The 15,928-nt window shown below is 43.2% G+C and overlaps 1 protein-coding gene across 12 annotated transcripts in view; it reads right to left on the minus strand.

The window, feature by feature from the left end:
- LOC147606272 (flowering time control protein FCA-like) overlaps positions 1–15,928 on the minus strand; it is an 85,625-nt gene that overhangs the window by 37,561 nt on the left and 32,136 nt on the right. For 7 of the 12 annotated variants that reach the window (XM_086792511.1, XM_086792507.1, XM_086792502.1 and 4 more), the window contains exons 8-11: positions 15,316–15,395; positions 15,124–15,188; positions 14,903–14,965; positions 14,636–14,804 (exon numbers count right to left, since the gene is read on the minus strand). In XM_086792511.1, the coding sequence (XP_086648637.1) occupies positions 14,636–14,804; positions 14,903–14,965; positions 15,124–15,188; positions 15,316–15,395 (377 nt within the window). The remainder of the gene's footprint in view (positions 1–14,635; positions 14,805–14,902; positions 14,966–15,123; positions 15,189–15,315; positions 15,396–15,928) is intronic. The other 5 variants (XM_086792513.1, XM_086792509.1, XM_086792504.1 and 2 more) reach the window with 1 other exon arrangement.

A 15,928-nucleotide genomic window follows, 5' to 3' on the forward strand; every position in this document is an offset into this window, starting at 1 on the left:
GATTTACTTGGACGGATGGCCCATCCTCAAGTAATCTTGGAGTTGTTTAGCCAACTCATCTTCCTCGGCTTGGCTCATCCTGTAAGGTGGAATACTCACAGGATGAGCACCAGGGATCAAGTCAATACGATGATCTACTGCCCGTTCAGGTGGTAAACCCGATGGCAGTTCCTTAGGAAATACATCTTGAAACGAATCAAGTATCTTTTGTAATTCTTTGCTTTCAAACAAACTTAATTCATTCACATCCATGGAAGGGATGAGAAAAGAAGAAAGTGAAATCAATACACAATGGAAAGCGGTATACAAAGAAGAATCCATTATATTTCCAAAATCAATTGTATTTACAAGAGGTCCCTGAGAGGATGAATACAATCACCTAGAATACTATACTTGGTGTCCTTATGCTGAAAAGAAAAAATATGACTAGACCAATCTATCTGGACTTCAAGAGTCTTAAACCACTCAATCCCTAATAACAAGTCTACATTTTCCAGATGCATTACATAGCATTCCAGAGTATCTTTGTAGTCCTCAATCTGGATTGGAAGCATCTCCACCTTGTGATCCCAAACTTGCCTTTCCGCAGGTAGGCGTACCTCATAGGTATGGTCGCTGAGTGTCGTATCAAGACTCAATTTCTGCACAAGTTTGTAGTTAACAAAGTTATGTGAACTGCCAGGGTCTAAAAGAATGTGAATTTTATGGCCATTCACTTCTCCATAAACTCGGAGAAGATCATGCAAGCCAAATACTTTAGAATTGAACAGACCGTCAGAACAAGTACTAGGGCGAGAAAGTACAGTAATTGACGTACCTGTCAAAGACAACTAATTAGCTACCTTTGACTTGGGTCCTGCGTTTGTCTTGGTACCCTTTTGCTTTGGGCACTCGTTACGCATGTGTTCTTTTTCTTCGCACATAAAACAACGTCCTTCCTTCTTGAGCTTTAAAGCCCTAAGGAGTCGTTTCTTCTTTGCTGGTGTCGAACTGGAACTCTTCGAAGGTTAGTCTGAAGACTTTCCTTCTGTCGTGTTAGCCATAGGTGCGGTGAACCTTCTTTTATGCTTGTTCCCCTGCTCGGTAACAGGTTTCGACTTGGAAGAGACCATTGTATCACCATAGATACAAGCTGAATGAATGGCCTCGTCCAATGTTTTACATTTGTTATTTTTAACCTGTAATCGGTAAGAGTCTCGTAAACCAGCTACGAAAAACCCCAAAAGAGTAGTGGGATCCATCTTTGTAGCTTTCATCTGCAAGTCACGAAACTTCTGGAGGTAAAGACGTCTTCAAATTGTGCCCAAGTCGTTGGCTCAGGGTTGAGTTCCTTCCACCAAAGCAAAGCTTTGCCGGACAGGAAACATGCTGCTAACTCGATCTTCTTTCCATCATCATATGGATGAAACTGAAAGGGAACTTGCCACTTGTGTAGCCAAGTGTCCACGATCTCCTTGGTGCGCTGCTTTTGCTCGCCCCCGAACGGTTCCGGAGTAATGTTGGGGCCTAAAGCTGAAGCCAAGGTATCCATACCCAAGAAAGTAGAGAGGATAGTGGTCAATAGAGCGATGGAGTTCTGCAAAGCTTGCATCTGGGCTACGATTTGTGCCTGACGTTCCGTCGAAGAAGCTTTGAGAGCTACTTTGAACTCTTGGAAATCCGATTTTGACACAAAATCGTCAAAAAGATCGACATCGGTACCTTCCGTAGCCGACAAGTCTTCGCGTTTCACAAGGGCTCCAACTCCGATTCTTGGGTCGACATCGTGAAGAGGATACGTGGAGAGAAAATTCGATCTTTGCACAACAAAAGTGCGAGTGAACTTGAGAGCTTGAAAACTTGAGAGATGTGTGGCAAGAAGCCCACTTGAGGGGGTTTATAAAGATTTCCCAAAAGCCAAAAATCTCCAAAAGCTAGGCTTAGCTTTTGCTTTGCTTTTATTTGTTTTTTTTTTCTTGAATATATATATATATATATATATATATATATATATATATATATATATTCTAAGTTCTTAAAAAAAATAAACACTTTTAAACCTTGGAGGAGGGGTCTTTTAAAACTTTTAAAAAATATATATAACTCAAAAAAAACGTAAGCTTTTCTTGGTTTTTTTTTTCCTCCTCCTGGATTAGCACGCCATCGTGCTGTTTGCAGGCGTCACCTTCGCCGTCGTTAGCTTTCCTGCCGGCGTCGCCTATGGTTGGAGTCCATGGCTGTGTGCGCCAGCCGTTACCTGCGCTGGGCCGCCTGCCAACATAGAGCTGGCCGCCGACATGGGCCTGGCTGGGGCGCCTACCTGCATCAGCCTGGGCGCTGGCCTTGAAAGCAAAGAATTACAGAAGATACTTGATTCGTTTCAAGACGTATTTCCTAAGGAACTCCCATCGGGTTTACCACCTGAACGAGCAGTAGATCATCGTAATGACTTGATTCCTGGTGCTCATCCTGTCAGTATTCCACCTTACAGGATGAGCCAAGCTGAAGAAGATGAGTTGGCTAAACAACTCAAAGATTATTTGAGAATGGGCCAGATCCGTCCAAGTAAATCACCTTGGGGTGCACCTGTGTTGCTTAGGAGCAAGAAGGACAATACCTGGAGAATGTGTATAGATTACAAGAGATTGAACAAGCTGACCATTAAGAACCGTTATCCTCTCCCTAGATCAGATGACCTGATTGACCGGTAGCAGGAGCAAAATATTTCACGAAGATAGATTTACGTACTGGCTATCACCAGATACGTATTCATGAAAGACATGTCGAAAGAACCGCCTTTCGGACTAGGTATGGCCATTACGAGTTTCTCGTATTACCTTTTGGGTTAACCAATGCTCCAGCCACTTTTCAGCAAATGATGAACGATCTTTTTCGTGAACATTTGGAGAAATTTGTGGTGGTTTCCTAGATGATATTTTGATCTATAGTCGTACTCTTGAGGATCATGTCAAACACCTCACGATTGTCTTATCTATTTTAAAACAGAATCGCCTATATGCTAAGTTAAGTAAATGACAATTCTTTATGACCGACATCATTTACTTAGGACACAAGATCACTAGAGATGGATTGAGCATTGACTATGACCGAGTTCAGAAAGTTCTCGACTGGCCTATACCGCGAACAGTGAAACAACTTCGTTCTTTTCTCGGTTTTGTTGTTTTTCTTCGGAAATCTGTACGAGAGTACTCTCAGCTCACACTACCGATGACCGACTTATTGAAAGGTCGTGGACGTAAGTCAAATCAGCCTATCACTTGGAATAACGATTTGGATATGGCCTTTAGACTTTTGAAAGATAAAGTCAAGAAAGCAACTATCTTAGCATTACGTGATCCTAGTCGGCCTTATGTTCTTGAAACTGATGCCAATGACTGTGCTATTGGGGCTACTTTATTTCAAGATATTTCAAGATGGTAGACCGGTTGCTTTTGAAAGTAAAAAGCTAGACGACACTCAATCTCGTTGACCAACCCTTGAGAAGGATGCTCTCAAGGTTTGGAGACATTATTTATATGGCTCCAAGTTTGTGGTATTGACTGATCATCAGTCAATCAAGTATGTGTGTGATGCAAATGATTTGAGAGGCAGGAAAGCTCGTTGGGCAGAGTTAATGCAAGATTTTGATTTTGAGATCCGTTATCGAAAAGGCTCCATGAATAGTATTGCAGATGCGCTTAGTTGGATTAGAGAGGTGAATACTTTGTCGTTCACCAAGATTTCTACTGACTTATTTCAGTCATTGCGAGGGCTTGACAGGACTGATAGTTATTTTGGTCCATTTTGGCAGAAGATCCAGGACGGGAGCTCATTGATTGACCAAGACTCAATGACTGAGCAGTCTAACTATTCAAGCTGCAGGAGGCCAGTTGATGATTCCGAATGGTTTACTATTCCGTAATGACAAAATTTGTGTACCACAGATCCCGGACATAAGGTCCAAGATTCTTAAGGAGTGTCATGACGCCCCTTCTGCTGGACACCCTGGGGTACACAGGATGTTATCATTAGTGAAACACACTTGTTATTGGCCAAAGATGAAAGAGTATGTAGAAGATTATGTTCTCAAGTGTCAAATTTGTCAGGCAAATAAAGCTGAACGCTTAGACAGGCTGGGTTGTTGCATCCTTTGTAAATACCAAGTAATAAATGGAAAAGTATTTCCATGGATTTTATTACCGGATTGCCAAAAAGAACACATCAAGGCCACGATTCTATTTGGGTTCTCACGATTGTCTAATCTATTTTAAGACACAATTGACTATATGCTAATTTAAGTAAATGTAAGTTCTTTATGACCGACATCATTTACTTGGGACACAAGATCACTCGAGATGGATTGAGCATTGACTATGACCGAGTTCAAAAGGTTCTGGAATGGCCTATACCGCGAACAATGAAACAACTTCGTTCTTTTCTCGATTTTGTTGTTTTTGTTTGGAAATCTGTGCGGGAGTACTCTCAGCTCACACTACCGATGACCGACTTATTGAAAGGTCGTGGACGTAAGTCAAATCAACCTATCACTTGGAATAACAATTTGGATATGGCCTTCAGACTTTTGAAAGATAAAGTCAAGAAAGCACCTATCTTAGCCTTACCCGATCCTAGTCAGCCTTATGTTCTTGAAACTAATGCCAGTGACTACGCCATCGGGGCTGCTCTATTTCAAGATGGTAGACCGGTTGCTTTTGAAAGTAAAAAGCTAGATGACACTCAATCTCGTTGGCCAACCCTTGAGAAAGAGCTTTATGGTGTGATTCATGCTCTCAAGGTTTGGAGACATTATTTATATGGCTCCAAGTTTGTGGTATTGACTGATCATCAGTGATGCGGATGATTGGAGAGGAAGGAAAGCTCGTTTGACTGAGTTAATGCAAGATTTTGATTTCGAGATTCGTTATCAGAACAAATTTCAAATCCTTATCACTTGACTTGAAAGTATGAAACATTTTAGACAAAATAGGTAAAACAACAGCTTCTTTAGCATGAGCGCTCTCTCTCTTTTCATTTGCTGAGAATGGCTCTCTATGTGAGACTCAATCCTTGTGCATATGTGGAAATCCTATTGCGATTCCCCATAACAGGAGACCAGGAGACCCATCTGGACGGCTCATGCATCACACTCTTGCCCTTATCACGGTTTTCAGCACCTGGCATATGCAAATAAGAGTGTGCAAGAACCTTGGGTTCAGCATGTCCCATCTGGGTAGCAATAAACTTGAAATCCTTTTTATCTTGCAGACTTTTTTTGTTGAGCCCCTAAGGCCTATTGAACCATAGGTACGTTCAAAACAACCTTACCTTATCAAGGTCTTGACGAAGCTTCTCAATCTCTGTATCACTTCCACATGCTCTTCCTTTTCCATGAAAAGAGGTATACGAGTGTTCACTAACCCTTCATGCTGACAAACAAATACAATGCAAGCTTCTTGGTGTCAAGGAGTCCTTCTCTTTGTAGAGTAAGGAAACATGGCTCAGATATCACTCTAGCAAACCAAATACTTGCACTTAAACACTATAATTAACCATTGAATTCAACATCAGCATCAAAACAGCATTTCGCAAATATACATCAAAAGATTTGCTTCTTTCCATCATAACCCATTTGCACATCATTAAAGACCAGTAGATGGACTGGTCTCCCCCCCTAAACTGATATTTTCATTACCGAAATACATCAAGCATCACCAGCGGGCAGCCCAAGGCCCGGCCTTGTCAAACTACCACTTCTTTCCACAATGCAAGTGAAGACTCCAGCCATCAAGAAGGAAAAGCCAGTACTACAGTCTGTACATCGAGGTACAAGGGCAGTACGGCTTATTCAGAACAATATTGACATGTACAAACAGGTACATAGGTACAGTACCGAATGACGAGGAGATTCAGTCTTGTATGGTCGCGGCAACATAGTACACCAGGTATGTATGGCTAGATCACAAGTGTACGATTGGATCAACAGATATATACTACACACTACAACCGCCAAAAATACGGAATCTAAGGAAGTGTATAGGAAAACGCACCAACCATTCGAGAATACGAGGTCGTCGGCAATAAGTCCCTTTTTATTTTTTACCACCTTAGACTAAGGTAGGCCATGCAATGCAAGTTTTGCCACCTTTTTTGAGAGAGCCAACCACTTGGTGCTCATGCTTGTCCACATGTCAAATCCCCAAGGATCTCCTCGTGATCGTTCCTGGTACGAGACTCGAAACCTGCAAACAAACAAACAAACAAACAAGGAGGTGCAGGCCTGACTCACCTCCCAACCATGACAACCGTGGGCGAGCCCACAGTCTTGTCTGTCCCCACCGAGCCACGAGTTGAGCTAACTAGGTTGACGTACCGACCAATCTCCTCCTCGCGACGTCCCATACCACCACGAAGCTACCCTCACGAGCCTCGAGATTGCTGCCGGCCTCGGCTGCAAAAAGCAGGTGCACGTCTGCACTAGATCCAGGCTCCAAGACCATAGAGCTCTCACAAACTCGCGAGACTCTCTATATCCCAATAACTAACCTTGGCCACCCTTTTATAGGCTCTTGGCCGATCATTGGGCATCCACACCTGGGCGCCCACCCGTCCATACTTGGGTGCCCACCCGTTAGTATATCCCTAACTCAGCTCGTCAATCAGTCTGCCTAGCTCCAAGCTTCCCCAATCCTCCAAGCTAGTCTTGCGTGCGTGTAGCACACGGTAGATACACACTGTGCACATGACATACTCCCCTTCCTCTAAGAGCTCACTCCTGAGCTCACTAAAAAGCCAAGGTAATCTCTCTGAAGAGTAGTCAATGTCTCCCATGTAACGTCCTCCTCAACACGATCCTTCCACTTAATCTTGTATTCCGTGATAAGCGTATTATGCAATCTTCTTTCACGAAATCCAAGAATCTTTTCAGGTTCGTGCGGAACAAATGTCATGTCCTCGACATCTATAATTTCTTGAGGAGGCAAATCCAATTCATATGCAACTAAACCAATCCGTCGTGTAATACAAAATGGTCCACAGTATCTAGGGGATAATTTCAGAGATCGACCTGTCCGTAAAGTCTCGGAATCTTTTGGAACTCGCAAATACACCATCGTTTCTTCACAGAACTCTCTGGGTGAACGATGTCTCTTAAAATAAAATCTGTCTCGCTCTTGAGCACTTCTAATAGATTCCTTCGCAACTTGTAACATTTCCTGCATATCTTGCAAAAAATTACGTGCTGCATCATGCTGAAGTCCTGAGAATCCTACTGAAACAGGTGATCTAGGTTGAAAACCATACATAAGCATGAAAGGACTAAACTTGTACTCGTATGCTTAGTACTATTATATGCAAATTCTAACATAGGAAGATAATCCTCCCATGAACTCTGTCTTTTGGATACATATGCTCGAAGCATATCCTCCAAAATCTGATTCACTCTTTCAGTCTGGCCATCAGATTGAGAATGAGCAGAGGAACTCAAATTCAAAGTTGTTTCCAACTTCTAAAAAACAAGTTTCCAAAAATCACTCGTAAACTTAAGAGTCTCTATCACTGACTATGTCCTGCGTAACCCGTACAGTCTAAACAATTGCTCGATAAACTGCCGTGCTAATTGCGTAGCTGTAATAGTCTTCCGGGTCGGTAAAAATCTAGCCATTTTTGTCAAGCGATCTACCACAACCCAAATGGAATCATGGCCTTGATGTGTTCTTGGCAATCCGGTAATAAAATCCATGGAAATACTTTCCCATTTATTACCTGGGTTTGCAAAGGATGCAACAACCCAGCCTGTCTAAAGCGTTCATAGTTTATTTGCCTGACAAATTTGACACTTGAGAACATAATCTTCTACATACCCTTTCATCTTTGGCCAATAAAAAGTGTGTTTTACTAACGATAGTCTCTTGTGTACCCCAGGGTGTCCAGCAGAAGGGGCGTCGTGACACTCCTTAAGAATCTTGGACCAAATGTCCGAGATTTGTGGTACACAAATTTTGTCATTACGGAATAGTAAACCATTCTGAATCATCCACTGGCCTCCTGCAGCCTGAATGGTAGACTGCTCACCCATTGAGTCTTGGTCAATCAATGAGCTCCCGTCCTGGATCTTCTGCCAAAATGGCCCAAAATAACTATCAGTCCTGCAAAGCCCTCTCAATGACTGAAATAAGTCAGTAGAAATCTCGGTGAACGACAAAGTATTCACCTCTCTAATTCGACTAAGCGCATCTGCAACACTATTCATGGACCCTTTCCGATAACGGATCTCAAAATCAAAATCTTGCATTAACTCCGCCTAACGAGCTTTCCTTGCTCTCAAATCATCCGCATCACACACATACTTGATTGACTGATGATCAGTCAATACCACAAACTTGGAGCCATATAAATAATGTCTCCAAACCTTGAGAGCATGAATCACAGCATAAAGCTCCTTCTCAAGGATTGGCCAACGAGATTGAGTGTCGTCTAGCTTTTTACTTTCAAAAGCAACCGGTCTACCATCTTGAAATAGAGCAACCCCGATAAAATAGTCACTGGCATCAGTTTCAAGAACATAAGGCCGACTAGGATCAGGTAATACTAAGATAGGTGCTTAATGGTCAGCTTGTTCAATCTCTTGTAATCTATACACATTCTCCAGGTGTTGTCCTTCTTTCTCCTAAGCAACACAGGTGCACCCCAAGGTGATTTACTTGGACTGATCTAGCCCATCCTTAAATAATCTTCGAGTTGTTTAGCCAACTCATCTTCCTCGGCTTGGCTCATCTTGTAAGATGGAATACTGACAGGATAAGCACCAGGGATCAAGTCAATACGATGATCTACTGCCCGTTCAAGTGGTAAACCCGATGGCAGTTCCTTAGGAAATACATCTTGAAACGAATCAAGTATCTTCTATAATTCTTTTCTTTCAAGCACAATTAATTCATTGACATCCATGGAAGGTATGAGAAATGAAGAAAGTGGAATCAATACACAATGGAAAGCGGTATACAAAGAAGAATCCATTATATTTCCAAAATCAACTGTATTTACCAGAGGTTCCTGAGAGGGATGTATGCAATCACCTAAAATACTATACTTGGTGTCCCTATGCTGAAAAGAAAAAATATGACTAGACCAATCTATCTGGACTTGAAGAGTCTTAAACCACTCAATCCCTAATAACCGCTTGGGTCCTGCGTTGGTCTTGGCACCCCTTTGCTCTGGGCACTCGTTACGCATGTGTCCTTTTTCTTCGCAGATAAAACAATGTCCTTCCTTTTTGAGCTTTAAAGCCCGAAGGAGTCGTTTCTTCTTCGCTGGTGTCGAACTTGAATTCTTCGAAAATTGGTCCGAAGACTTTCTTTCAGTCATGTTAGCCATAGGTGCGGAGAACTTTCGTTTATGCTTGTTCCCCTGCTCGGTAACGGGTTTCGACTTGGAAGAGACCATTGTATCATCATAGATACGAGCTGAATGAATGGCCTCGTCCAATGTTTTGCATTTGTTATTTTTAACTTGTAAACGATATGAGTCTGGTAAACCAACTACGAGGAACCCCAAAAGAGTAGTGGGATCCATCTTTGTAGCTTTCATCTGCAAGTCCCTAAACTTCTGGAGGTAGACCTCATAAATGAGGTGCTGCGCGAGGTCATGGTCAAAGCTAAAAACCAGGCAACAACATCATAATCATCCTCTTTCTTGAAGAATTCCTTCTTGAAGACATCTTCGAATTGTGCTCAAGTCGTTGGCTTAGGGTTGAGTTCCTTCCACCAAAGCAAGATTTGCCGGAGAGGAAACCTGCTGCTAATTGGATCTTTTTTCCATCATCATATGGATGAAACTGAAAGTGAACTTGCCACTTATGTAGCCAAGTGTCCACGATCTCCTTGGTGCGCTGCTTTTGCGGAGTAATGTTGGGACCTAAAGCAGAAGCCAAGATATCCATACTCGATAGAGTAGAGAGGGTAGTGGTCAATAGAGCGATGGAGTTCTGCAAAGCTTGCATCTGGGCTCCGATTTGTGCCTGACGTTCCGACGAAGAAGCTTCGAGAGCTACTTTGAACTCTCGGAAATCTGATTTTGACACATAATCGTTAAAACGATCGGCATCGGTATCTTCCGTAGCCGGCAAGCCTTCGCGTTCAACAAGGGGCTCCAACTCTAGTTCTTGGGTCGACATCGTGAAGAGGACAAGTGGAGAGAAAATTTGATCTTTGCACAATGAAAGTGCAAGGGAACTTGAGAGCTTGAGAGCTTGAAAACTTGAGAGATGTGTGGCAAGAAGCCCACTGAAGGGGTTTATATAGCTAGCCCCAAAAGCTTCTGGAGCTTTTGCTTTTGTGTTTATATATATATATATATATATATATATTCTATTTTCTTAAAAAAATAAAACACCTTTAACCTTGGAGGGAGGGGTTTTTTTAACTTTAACAAAATTTAATCCAAAAAAAAAACGAAAGCAAGTCCAAAATGACGAGTGCTATCCTTGTTTTGTTTTTTTTTCTCTTCCCTCTTGGATTAACGCTGCCGACGTGCTGCTGTCGTCAACTGTGCTTCTGCCGGTGCTTTCTCGCCAGCCTGCGCCTGCGCCATCCTCGCATAGGCCTGGCCACAAGGCGGCGTGGGCCTAGGCGCCTGCCTCGCTTGACCTGGGCGCCTGCCTGGCCTAGGCGCCTGCGCTAGGCGGCCTAGGCGCCTGCGCTAGGCTGCGTAGGCCTGGCTACGTAAGCCTGGGCGCCAACGCTAGGCTGCGTAGGCCTAGCTACGTAAGCCTAGGCGCCCGCCAGCCGCCTGGGTAGGCCTGGCCGGCTGCCAGCCTGGCCGCCTACATAGACACGTTTGCCCAACGCCTGCCCAACGTCTGCCCACCAGCATCACCGAGTACGACCAGCACTGCAACATTCGCCTCTCACGCTTTCTCTCTCTCGTTCAACCAAACAAACGAAGATTCTTTTTTCTGTTTTCTCTCTGCTGAAACTGTTTATACAGCAGTTCAAAGCCATCTTTCCTCTTCTTTGCAAAGCAAACAATCCTTCTTAGACCACCATCTCCATCAACATGGGTTTCTTTGATGAAAAAAAAACACATACTGAATCTGAAAAGAACAGTATGCACAGAAAAAACAGCAAGCTTTTTGAACACATACCTTTCTTCGACCTCATCTTCTCTACCTACCGACTTGCTCGTTCACGAGAAATGCTCTGATACCACTGTCAAATCCCCAAGAATCTCCTCCTGATCGTTCCTGGTACGAGACTCGAAACCTGCAAACAAACAAACAAACAAACAAAGGAGTGCAGGCCTGACTCACCTCCCAACCATGACACCCGTGGTGGGCGAGCCCATAGTCTTGGCTGTCCCCACCGAGCCACGAGCTGAGCTAACTAGGTTGACGTTCCGACCAATCTCCTCCTCGCGACGTCCCATACTGCCACGAAGCTACCCTCACGGACCTCGAGATTGCTGCCGGCCTCGGCTGCAAAAAGCAGGTGCACGTCTGCACTAGATCCAGGCTCCAAGACCATAGAGCTCTCACAAACTCGCGAGACTCTCTATATCCCAATAACTAACCTTGGCCACCCTTTTATAGGCTCTTGGCCGGTCATCGAGCGTCCACACCTGGGCGCCCGCCCGTCCATACTTGGGTGCCCGCCCGTTAGTATATCCCTAACTCAGCTCGTCAATCAGTCTGCCTAGCTCCAAGCTTCCCCAATCCTCGAAGCTAGTCTTGCGTGCGTGTAGCACACGGTAGATACACACTGTGCACATGACACCACACTCGTGAAAAGTGCCCGCATATGGATGTCACGATCCGATGAGTGTAAAATCCATTAAAATGGGATACCCAAGTTATACCTTGTCCATCCTTTATAGTGAATGCTTCTAAAACACAGGATACCCAATTGATAATGTGTCCACCCTTTTTGCACAAGTGATGTGAACCCAAAGCAATGCCCTTTTTGAAGCCTTTGTTTACAACCTGATTTTTCCTTAAATCATTGGGCTAACTGTCGTTCCACCTCTTGTGCTTCGAAGTGGCTAATTCTGTAAGAAAACTTGCTGACACGGTTCCAACCAAGGAGCACCTCAATGCCATGGTCAATATCCCTAGATGGTGCAACACCATCCAACAAATCATCAAGAAAAACATCCCTAAACTCTCACAATAAAGAATTTAATGCAGCTCCGTACTTGTTAGTTTTTATTGACTCAATTTCGACCTTGACTTTTAGGTTTTGTTCACAAGACGACAAAACAATGTTTAACAAACAGGGGTCTCTTCCAAGGCTGTTTAAGTTTTCATTACTTAAATCAGTTTAAACTACGGAAACATTAACTCTAACACTTGTTTCATCTACGAAAACAACATCATCAACATATGTTTCATCTACGAAAACAAAATTATGTACGAGGATACAAAAATATACCTCATGAATATCGTCGGCATCAATGGTACGACACACCTCTAGGGACGAAATAAGGGGTGTAACTGGTACCTCATGCTCACCCTGTAGCCCCCCTCATGCATGAGCTCTAGAATATTATTCTGATAGCTACGACCCAAGGCTGGCCAAAAGAACATTTCCCACATACGAAGTTTTGCATGCCCATCCTCTTGTCCTTAGACTTGCTCCAAGCACCATCACGTGTTTACAAGGTGCCGTAATCCCATTCCCAAAGCTTGTATTACTTGTTCCTATAGACTCAAGCACAGCCCTTGGGGATATCGGTGCCTTCCAAAACCATCCACAAAAGAGAAAATGGGAAATGTCCAAAGTGATTGAGAGAAGGAAACCATGAGAATGATGCAAATCTTCCACATGAGTCGTGACACAATTCCAGTTGTAAGTCACGTGCAAATTTCTAAAGAAGAAAAGAAGTATGTTTCTTTATACTTGGTTTTTTTTTAAGACAAAAGAAAAAGGTAGTGAATTGTCACGTCATGTGCATGCTCATTTAGGGATGCCCATGGACAAGTCCTACTAGTGCAGCCGCTTTCTAGGCAGGATGAGGAACCGTGCGTGTGCACCGATGGGCTAAAGTTTTGGTCACCCAGATACTTGATAGCAAGACAACCAAGGATCTGTCAGTGTAGTTTAAAGAGAGTCAGATGGTGGCCTCGATGCCAACAACCGACATTCTGTTGGGTCCCAACCAAGCTGATAGAAGCACAAGGCTTCTACGAAGGGAACCGGTTTTCAAAGTCTAGAAAACCCACACCACAAGGCCCTGCAACCACACCATCAAGTGCCATTCTAAGATGGAGTGGAGACCAAAAAACATGCCTCTGCTGATGCCAATCCCAAAACCTAACAGGAATGGAGAACAGTGAGTTCCACCTCCTCAACTTATATGCCGGCACCACCTTCATGGAAGTCATAGGAGTACAATGTATCTAGTCACGCACAATTGGCACATCAGCCCTCACAGCCAAAAAGCCCTTTACCCACTATACAAGGGCAAGTCGAGGGTCATTGTACTATGTGGACCATTATTCAAAGTCTGCAGAGCCAAGGCTTCTGGATCATCGCATTTGCAACACTCTTCTGTGTTTGACACTAATCTACAGCCAAAGGACAACACAACTTGCATTTCATAGTAGATATGCACAGAATCTACTGTAGAGTGCTAAAACATGAATATATACAAGTAGTTTTTAGATCTATCCTAAGATTTGTCTACATGACCACCTCTATTGTGCATTTTGCTAAGAAGGATTAGCCTTAATCTCAATTTATCTGAGCGTTAATCACAACCGGGTTCTGTTGGCATGTGACATTGATGTCAGAGCATCAAAGTCTAAGGTGGTTAGAAATATTAGGTACAATACCTACAAAACGTGTTTGATACTAGTACGAAAAGTACTCATAAGATAAGATACATGTTCTATGCACTCTGAGTGGTAGCTTGGAAAAAACAAGTTACGAGGTCAGTGTACTCTTGAGCCCTAAGTTGGGTTAGCATGGTGTTGTACCATGGCATCCCGTATAGTTACTCAACTGGAGCGACGACATAAATCTACAAGAGATTCCGTGTAACCATCAAGCTGCTTAAAAGCATTCTTTTCATGGTATTTATCTAGACATCTTGGACTCCGGATGGCAAGTCCACAAAATGCCTGCTGCGAAACACACAGAGATGGGGGGAGAGGTAATCTTCAACCCCTAGTGTGGAGCAGGGAACAAGCACACCGCACAGATTCACCTGCATCCATTCTCCTTTCACATTGTGCATACAGATGTCTTGGGAACCCCCGGCTACATTAGCTAACCCCAAACATGGCTGGGATAGACAAACACACGCAAAATCCTTGATGCTACACCATCTATTACAGAAAAATCACTTGATAGGTGAGAAAAATTTACGTCTTCCAGTCATTTCAAACGGAATCAAATTTGATCCACCTATCTCCATGGAAAAACTACGAGTCATTGATTTGAAATAGGTATGTGAGAACCAAAAAATCAGTATTAGATATCGCATGTTTGAGTTCTTGTAATGGAAAATGCTTTCCTGAATTAACTTTCCGTGCATTTCTATGTAAGTGTTTGGAGCACTGTTCAAAGCCTACATATGTTTATACCCTACCCACTGCAACCATTAATTTCATTTCCAAAAACATTCAAATCGATCATTTAAAAAGAGTAGAGATCAGTGTTACCATTGCAGTATTAGGACCTTCCGAAGGGCCACCTCGAAAAGATGTTGATACTGGTGTTCCCAACGGAAGTATTCCTGTCTGAGGTAGCAATCCCATGCCACTTGGTCCTCCACCTTGGCGCCACCCAAAAGCAGGACTGTGAGCTCCCATAGCTTGTCCTCCAGAACCTCTTTACATCACAACATACAAAACGGGAGTTGTGAAGGTTCACAAACTGGTAGAAAACGTTTCTGATCGACAAAGTCTAGCAAACACAGGCATTTTTACCTAGGTCCTCCAGCACCCTGAGGAGAATAAGGGCTATAATTTGGTCCTGTACCTCCCATCCTACTGAAAATCATATTGAAAAGACAGCAATTAACATGTACAGTGAGGCACATTTAACTCCTACAAAAGAAAAAATTACTTTAGCATCAATAGAGGCAACAAAATGACAGGTTTCCCATTAAAAATCTGCTTAAGCCCATCAAAAAAAAGGATGTAAATACCTTGTTTCCCCCGATCTCGGTCTCTTAGGATCAGCGAAGCGAACAATTATTGGTTGGTGGCAACCCTGATAACCACCACCATAAACATATAATTGCGCATCCAGAATTTGTGATGGAAGAAATAAGCATGCATTCACCACACGGTCTAAGTAAAAGGTGCAAACATGTGTTCAGCTCTAACTGCAACCTTACCGCCATTCTGTAGACACCATTCAGTGCAGATATGGCTGCAATTGCCATGTCTCTATCTGGAAAGGTAACAAAGGCACAACCTGCACATCCATAATCCATCAGGATTCAGAACGAAAAAACATGAGTGCCACAAGAATTTATGTTCATGAAAAGCTGAAACATGCTTGAAGCCTGTAAAAATCCCCAAAACAATTTTATTTTATTTTTTTAAAAAAAAACTTCCAGTGTCCTAGACTAAAGAGCCAGGCCTGGAGTGCACATATCTCCACCTTGACAAATCATACACAAGCCCCAGAACTGAGGTCAAAAGGAAAGAACTTGGGGTGTCATGAATGAATGCATTCAAGTAGAAGCTGCATCAGAAAAGAATGGCAATTTTCACGTTGAAGTCATCACCTCCTGACAGAGAAACTTGAACAATCTCCAGCATATTCACCCAAATACAACAAAAAAGGTTCTTCAACTATGACACATCTCACTACAGCACCCTAAGATTCGCCTGTTCGTACCATATTGACTCACAGAAACAGACAAGGACAGTAGCTCATAACTCCCCAACCTAACCACAGGCCCGACAGCTCCGACCTCCCCCAAGCAAGGGAGAGTTAAATCA

This window comes from Cibotium barometz, chromosome 58 (assembly GCF_041138505.1).
Source record: "Cibotium barometz isolate CiBa-2024 chromosome 58, ASM4113850v1, whole genome shotgun sequence".
Lineage (NCBI taxonomy): Eukaryota > Viridiplantae > Streptophyta > Polypodiopsida > Cyatheales > Cibotiaceae > Cibotium > Cibotium barometz.